This window comes from Aptenodytes patagonicus, chromosome 3, assembly GCF_965638725.1.
Source record: "Aptenodytes patagonicus chromosome 3, bAptPat1.pri.cur, whole genome shotgun sequence".
In the NCBI taxonomy this organism is placed as follows: Eukaryota; Metazoa; Chordata; class Aves; order Sphenisciformes; family Spheniscidae; genus Aptenodytes; species Aptenodytes patagonicus.
In genome coordinates this window covers 112,310,436-112,318,255 of record NC_134951.1, presented here as the reverse complement: position 1 = coordinate 112,318,255, position 7,820 = coordinate 112,310,436, and the positions used below count along the sequence as shown (strand labels likewise).

The window sequence follows — 7,820 nt, the reverse complement described above, 5'->3', positions numbered from 1 at the left end:
GATGGGGTAAGTCTGTGCCCCAGTGTCGGAGCAAGCTGGGCAGCCAAGCTTCTCCACGAGCATACAGAGAGGAGCTCGGGGAATCAGGAGATGTGATGGAGAAGAGGCCACCCACGCAGCTTGCAGCATCCCCAGGTTATCCACAAATACCCACTCCCCCCCTCAACTTTTTGGTTTGATTTCGAGGAATCCCCCTCCACTCGGTGCAACACATCCCCAGCCAGCAGCCCGGCAGCCCTGCTCTCAGGACCGTCCTTCCCGAAGGCAAGAGACTCTTTCCACGTTAAATGATGCTCCGGGAGGAGGGCAGCTCATTCCTCCTCCGGCTGTTCCCGCGTTTCTGCCGAGTGACGGGCCCAACTTCACATGCAAAATGTAGATGTTGTATCCGAGTTTCCAAACAAGAAGCGGGAGAAGAAGAAGGTTTCCTATCTGCTCTTCCTTTACTCGCAATGTAAAAACATCCCTCGCTGAATGAGGCGGTGTTTGCCATCACTTTGCAAAGTTCACATTCCCACAAGCACAGGCGGGTGCAAGGAGGAACAAGGAACAAGGGGGGGGGACCGGCACACCAGTGCCCGTGGGTCACGGTCACACAAGACAATACTTTGCAAAATTTGGAAGTGTGGGAGGAATGCGGGAAGGCTGAAGACGAGGATGTTTATTAACATATAAGAATATCTCCAAAGGGTTTGCATCCTATGAGAAAAAAAAGGGAGCCCGAGGCAATCCAGTTCGAGCCATCGGTGGGGCTAAATCTGGAAATCCTTATTCAGTCGATCCTATTGCTGGTGTAAAGAAAAAGAGAATAGCTTTTTCTCACGTTCATGGCAGTAAGAGTTTTCCTAAATAAGGTGAAGCTTCAAATGAATTCCCTAATTAATTCCCTTGTGTAATTGCTTAAAATAGTAGGATGCGAGTGTGTTTCCATGCCTGGCTCAGCCTCTGTGCCCGAAAAGGGTGCTGTCTCCCTACAGCATAGAGCAGGAAGCCTTTCAGTTCAAGAATTGCAGTCTCAGCCTTGTTGACCACTTCTAAGCAGTCAGTGGAAGAGAAGCAGGGAAAGCCTAGCAGTAAGTTTAAATTTAAAGTGTCTACAGACACTTGAGAAAACTTTTCAGCACCAAAAAAAAAAAAAAAGAAAACCTGGGGAAAAAAATTATAGTGTTAACCGTTTAAATGGCAGATTAAAGTTAGAGAGAGGAGAGGTTCCCTGCTTCTCTCTTCCCCGTACCCACCTCCACAGCAGTCTCAGGCATATTTGGGAGGTGGCTCTGTGGCCACAGGGTAATGCCAGCTGTGTGAGGTCCTTGCAGCCCCCCGGCCCGTTAGCGCTGCTGTTGATGAGGAGGAAGACGGAGACCACCACACAGGTTTCACACGGGCATCTGAGCGGTGTTTGGATGCTAACGCCCACCAGGCCCCACGGGGCATCGCTGACCGGCAGGGCTTAGCGCAGCCCCGGCACTGCCTGCCACCGAGAGGGAGTTCGACCTCCAGCTAACGAACTTAATCAGTTATGCTCTGTTAAAGAAGGGAAATGTGCATTTGGGGTACAAGCCCCCGGGCAGCCCCTCAGCTGAAGCAGCCACGGCAAAGCAGCTGCACCCCAAAGCCAGGCCCAAGTAGCTCAGGAGCAGTTTCCTCCTGTTTGCAAGTCACAAAGCCACAGCAGACACTGTATCTCACACTCCTCTGAAGAGACCCATAACTTTGTAAGTGCTGTTTCCTTGCAATGCAAAGCAAAGGGGGTTTTTCGCTATTTTTTTCTGCCCCTCAGACAGAGAACAGCTCTTTGCTTTCGCCTTATGACTGTAAAATAAAAATAAACTGCATTTCTCCCTACCGGTTTCAGCTGCACTTTTGCTCACCAGGGCTGCGGTTGGGACGGTCCCTGCTGAAATGTTGTATTTTAATGCAGGAAGGCACATGCTGCTGCCACCTGCTTAACCAAGAGAACTTGCAGAGTTCCTTCTGCCCTTTTATTTATTAACCTTACTGCAGACCGTTAACAAAAAGGACCTCCTTGCGCCCAAGCCGGGTCCGCTGATGGCTGGATGGGCTCTTGCGGCAGCCCCTGCAGAGCTCTGCTGCTCAGGTGTGCAGCCACGCCACGGATGCTGCTGCCCGCCTGCCTAAGAGCAGCTTTGGGAGCTGCAGAGGAGAAGAGGAGCTGAGCACCAGTTTGGTGACCTGGAGCAGGGAAGGCGCACGGCACTGCTCTCCGCACCAGCTAACCTGTGCTGGGGAAGAAGCAGGGTATTGCTGCCTTGTACAGAGCCCTGCGCTGCAGTCATTTCGCGATGATCACGCAGCCCTTGTGGGGTGGTCAGCACTACAGTAACACAAGAAACACTTATTTTCAGTTAATATTTATCCTTCACTCAGGCACCCTCCTGCCCTAAGACCCATCAGGCTGGGAGGAGGAAGCATGGCAGTGCAGCTCGAAGTAAAACGCGTGTCTTGTGCTGGGAAGGGAAGCAAAGGGTGGCCATTCACTCCTGCCCCCGTGCACCCCGACCTCGGGCTGTACCCTGCTTCTCCTGGATTTGAGGGGACAGGTTGCGGGACATGTGCAGCGGGGTCCGGCCGCAAGACCTGACCTCCCAACACGGGGATCCCATCACCTAAGGGAAACATATCCTCCTCGCTGAGAGATGAAAAGCATTTCACAGCCTTTCCCAGAGTCCCAGTAGCTTTCCCAAGGCTCAAAGGAGACCCAGCAGACTTTAAAATCACAAATGTGGCCATGACGGCCGTGAAGTTAGTTCTTCAAACCACAGTGGGGAAGCGTTGCGTATAGCTGAACTCCATCGCTAGCCCTGAGGCGGGCAGGGGTTCCTCGGGTGCAGAGCACCCTCTGGTGGGAAAAATCACGGTTGTCCAAAGGAGAGCAAATCCACCCGTGGCACAAGGCTGGGCTCCATCAAGACCTCCTGGGAGGTGGGTTTCCACCACACAGGGTTGCTTCACTGGCAGGCCCCCGTGCAACACAGCCCTTGCGCCCATGTCTGCTGGGCACTGCCTGGCTCAGTACCCTGCCCTGGACCGTGTGCCTGGCATGCCCGCTTGCTCTCCCCAAGCTTTGAGGCAGCGATCCCTTCTCCTTTAGCCACTATAACCCCTCACGGCTGCAGGGTCTTTCAACCGGACTGCTTCCCTGCCACGTGCCAGCCCATGGCCTGGCTGCTGGCGGGATGCTGCTGGTGGCAGGTGGCAACTCTCACCACAAAAAGGCAATTTGTAATTAAACACTCCATGATTTTGAAGTCTTCGTAGCCATGATAACCACGGGGCTGGACGGGAGCGGGTCACGCTCCCCAGGCTGCTGCAGTCCCCTTTGCCTTGGCTTTTACGGTTGTCACACTCCCCGGTCAGGCTGTGGCTCCTTGGGGAAAGGGAGGAGCAGCACCTGCGCCTGCCTGCATGCATGTGTACCCCCTTTTCGGTATAATGGGGCCTCTGCTCTGCCTGGGGTCTCCGACTGCTCTCACAAAACAAGCAGCAGTCACAAATTTTAAGCAGCCCCCAGCGAAAAGGGCACAGGCAGCAGTTCAGCACTTCCAGTCCCTGGTTAGTCATGGACTTGCCACATGACGCTGTATGTGCCCCATCACATCACCTCCCCTGCCCCAGCTTCTACCTTAAGAGACCCACCAGCACTACGGAGGCAGGACCCATGGCCCAGCACTCTCTTGTTCAGCCCCAGTCCTGGGGCATGCCGCTCCCCCCAGAAGCATTCCCCTAAGCAGTGCTTCACCGAGTGGTAAAGCCAGCGGAGAACAAGGTGTATCGGGGACCGGGGACATCTTGCCCCACCTGGCTCTGCAGGGCCCTGCACGGGGCTGTGGGTGCAGGGCTCGTTTCTCACAGGGACCACAGTCATCTGATGCGGCCGAGTGCTGAGGATGGCACCAACGTTGAATAAAAAGGCAGATTCTGCCTCAAAAGCTCAAGTTGTAAACATAGGGAAGGAGGCACCTTTTGTGCGTCAGGCCATTTCCCTGCCCCTAGCCGAGCTGCTGCCCAAACAGTACTTTAACCCAGCCCTGGCTGTGTTTCTTCTTAAATAAACACAGGAAGTTCCCCAACACCCTTCCTCTGGGTCCCCACCTGCTCGCCGGCACAGTGTTCGGCTCCCAGCGCCGCAGCGGCACCTGAGAAATGCGTTTCCTTCCCCGCCTCGTCATCTCAGCTGCCCTGGGCATTGCCACCTTCCTGAGCTGGAGGCTGCTTCTCTGGAGCCCGGCCACCGGCCAAGGAGGTAACACCTGGGCACCGCGGCGGTTCTGCATGGCTGGCATCATTTCTGTACCATGGGGGAAATGACCTGGAGCTTTTTTTGGAGGTTCTTGGTGGGCAAATGCCTACGGCACAGAAAGTACAGTCTGCACAGCCCTGGGGGCAGGATAACCCGCAGAGAAAGCCCTTGCTGTGGAGCCCTGCAGCTTGATGTCCTTAGTGGGGTCATTGATCTCCAGTGTGGTGGGGAAACCAGGTGTCAGACTGCTGGAGGTAACTCCCAAAACCTTTGCTGGGAAGGGTGAAACGCTGTTGGGAAGGCAGAAGGGAGCAGGGGCAGGGAAATCGGTGATTAATGCCTCTCGATTAATGCCTCTCGCCTAAAAAATGCATCCCTCCCCTCCAGTCCCGGTCAATTCAGGGCAAAGTCATCACTATATTTTGCAGACGTTGTCAGTCTGGGGCTGGGAGAGTCGAAGAGCAGCCCAGGATAGCTTCAGGCACAGCTGTGTTTCTTCCTGTGTTCCTAGTGTCCTTTTCCTAATTTTAACTGTGCTTCTCTTCCCTGTGCGACAGCCTCCCCAAATCAGTAGGAAATATTTAACTTCCCAAGGACGTGGGGAGAAACCATCCAGCTAACTGTCTCCCCAGGGCTGCCAAATGCCTACACCGAGCAGATGAGGCAGACTGCTGCTGCTAAAAAAAAATAAAGTAGCAAGGCAGGCATTCATCCTCTGCATTCAAACCCACTATGGCCTCTTCACATCAAAAATAAGAAAATAAAGAGCAAAAAGCAAAGCTGAAACTTGAGAAATTAAACCAACTGTCATAGAGCCTTTTTATTTGCTTTTGCCTTTTATATTTGCTTTGTTACTTTCCTGCTTCTATTTGCTTTTTGCTTTTTATTTGCTTTTGCCTTTTTATCTACAGGAGAAAAAATTTACATATGGAAGTGATGCAAGAAGTTAAGTCATTTGGATCCCTAAATGGCCCCGAGCCATTAAGAATAATCTCTTGCTTTTGCATATATTTGATAGCTGATGTTAACTAATTAATAGATGAAAAAGGGTTTGCAGGGGGTCGTGTATTTGTAGCTACAAACCAATTTACTATTTCTCAGTCTCTCAGAGTATTTCTGAGACTGGAAAATTCACCTCAGTTAAGCTCAGTCAAAAGCGAGGAGTTAAAAGCAAAAATTATGACTTAGTGGAGAACGGGGTCCGTGGCACAAAGTGCCACGGTCAAGATCAGTGCTCAGACATGGCGGTTTGGGGAAAGCGGGGTCTGGGTATCCATGATCTCACACGTTCATGGGGACAGAAACCCATTTCCCGGCAAAACCAAGCTCTTTGCCAGGCAGGACTGGTCTCCCCTCTCCTACCCATCTTCTTCGTCCATGCTATATCCTTTCCATGCTGGAATAACTGGAAAAGAGCCTGCCACATCCTGCGCTGGGGTACCAGCTCGGGGCAAGAGGTCCACTATGGACTTTCCTCACCCCCATCTTCAAATGGTGTTTCCCAGGTGACCTGGCCCCCAGGGCTGCGGAGGGCTTCACTTTGACACTGGACACCTTCATCCACGTTCAGCAGCTCAGGAAGAAGAGACTGAGAGCTTTCTGCAGCCGATCAGGCAAAGTCACCATGCTGCCGAGGAGCCGGGAGGAGAGAGCTCGCCTGCTCTCGAGTTTGAGGGTAAGCAGCAAGCTGGACCTCCTCTACTGCCAAGTGCCGTCAACAGGGGTGGAGGAATGGCAGCAGTTTTTGGAGAAGCTAGAGAAGGAAAATGTGACGCTTCCAGTGCCGCTTCCCTACCCTTGGCGGCACACTCCAGAGACACAGCTGAGTGAGTTCAACCTGACGGAGATAGAGGCCATGTTAGGGTCTTACACCAAAGTGCTGTTTGCCAGGGACCCTTTCCAGAGGCTGATCTCCACGTTCATGCAAGGCATAGGCAGCAGCCCTTCCTTCAGCAGCTTTGTTCAGGACGTTTTAGACAGTGGACAGCACAGTGCCAGCGTGGCTTGGAAACCGCTCGTCAGCCTCTGCCACCCCTGTCTCATCCAGTATGACTACGTGGTGATGTTTGGCTTCCTCAGGCAGGAGCTGGGTCATCTGCTGCAGCGCGCTGGGCTGCCTGTGGACAGCTTCCTCCCCGAGTTCACTGACACCCAAGTGCGGTGGACCTACAGCTGGTTATCAGAGCAGATGTTCAGAGAGCTGTCCCTCCAACAGAAGAAGCAACTGTCTCATTTCTACCGCTGGGACCTTGCTGCTTTCCCGTTCTCTAGCAGTTTCCTGTCAGACCTCCTCAGCACCCCAGAGACCTGGTAGAAATACCCCGGCTAGAGAGACTGTTTCGGAGAGTGTTAATCCAAATGCAAGCGCTTCAAGATACCGGCTGGGTCATAGACAGACCCTTGCTCCACAGCTGCATGCAGCACGCTTGTCCATGTCACAGCTCCAAAAGGCACGTCAGAGAGCCGAGACGGACCACTGCCAGGACGGGGTATCACGGCTCTTCACACGGCTGAATTGCATTTAAATACAGCAAGAGCAGGCACTAGGGAAACGCGTGGCATTGGAGCCTGGAAAACTGCACGAACTGAACTGCGATGGTGTTGTGGTTTGACCCAGCAGGCAGCTAAACACCACACAGCCGTTCGCTCAGTCCCTGCCTCCCAGTGGGATGGGGGAGAGAATCAGGGGGAAAAAAAAGTAAAATTCATGGGTTGAGATAAAGACAGTTTAATAGGACAGAAAAAGAAAGGGAAAATAATAATAATGATAAAAGAATATACAAAATAAGTGATGCACAATGCAATTGCTCACCACCCGCCGACCGATGCCCAGCCAGTTCCCGAGCAGCAGTTGCCGCCCCCCAGCCAGCTCCCCCTAATTTATATACTGAGCATGACATCGTATGGTACGGAATATCCCTTTGGCCAGTTTGGGTCAGCTGTCCTGGCTGTGCCCCCTCCCAGCTTCTTGTGCACCCGGCAGAGCATGGGAAGCTGAAAAGTCCTTGCCTAGTGTAAGCACTGCTCAGCAACAACTAAAACATCGGTGTATTATCAACATTAGTCTCATCCTAAATCCCAAACGCAGCACTATACCAGCTACTAGGGAGAAAATTAACTCTATCCCAGCCAAAACCAGGACAGATGGGGTAAACGGCTCTCAGCAAACCTAGCGTGTCGGGGTAGGGTGGGTTGGACCTGCTGCAAACCACAGCAGCAGCCGCACATGCTCTGCCTGCGCTGCCATTTCATACTCTGGGCTCCCTTTGTGGGCCAAGGGGTTTGACAATGGCTTCTTCGTGACAGATCTCCCCACACAGATACAAGAAGCACTTCCAAAGGAGCACGTCACCTAGCGTCTGTCTTCTCTGCACAAGTAGGTGCGATATGACGCAGGGTGGCACACCCTCCTGGGGAACCACTGGTGATGTTCCCAATCCTTTCACACTCAGGGAAGTCCAGGCCCAGCCCATCATTTGGTCTTATCTCTTCTGTGTGAACTGTTCCTGTTTTACCACCTCACATCTCCTGCGTATTTAGGCTCAAGAGGGCCCCAGGG

At 52.9% G+C, this 7,820-nt stretch overlaps 1 protein-coding gene across 1 annotated transcript; it reads left to right on the top strand.

The window, feature by feature from the left end:
• Window positions 1-4,147: 4,147 nt before the first annotated feature.
• LOC143159093 (carbohydrate sulfotransferase 9-like) lies at window positions 4,148-7,051 on the top strand. Its single transcript, XM_076335572.1, has 2 exons — window positions 4,148-4,264; window positions 5,767-7,051. Exons 1-2 carry the CDS (start codon window positions 4,165-4,167, stop codon window positions 6,573-6,575), a joined length of 909 nt encoding a protein of 302 aa, XP_076191687.1. The 5' UTR covers window positions 4,148-4,164; the 3' UTR covers window positions 6,576-7,051.
• Window positions 7,052-7,820: the final 769 nt, after the last annotated feature.

Coding starts and splice junctions, on each gene's coding strand:
- LOC143159093 (XM_076335572.1), top strand. CDS start 4,165: ATGCGTTTCCTTCCCCGCCTCGTCATCTCAGCTGCCCTGGGCATTGCC. Junction 4,265..5,766: donor CCCGGCCACCGGCCAAGGAG/GTAACACCTGGG, acceptor GGTGTTTCCCAG/GTGACCTGGCCCCCAGGGCT.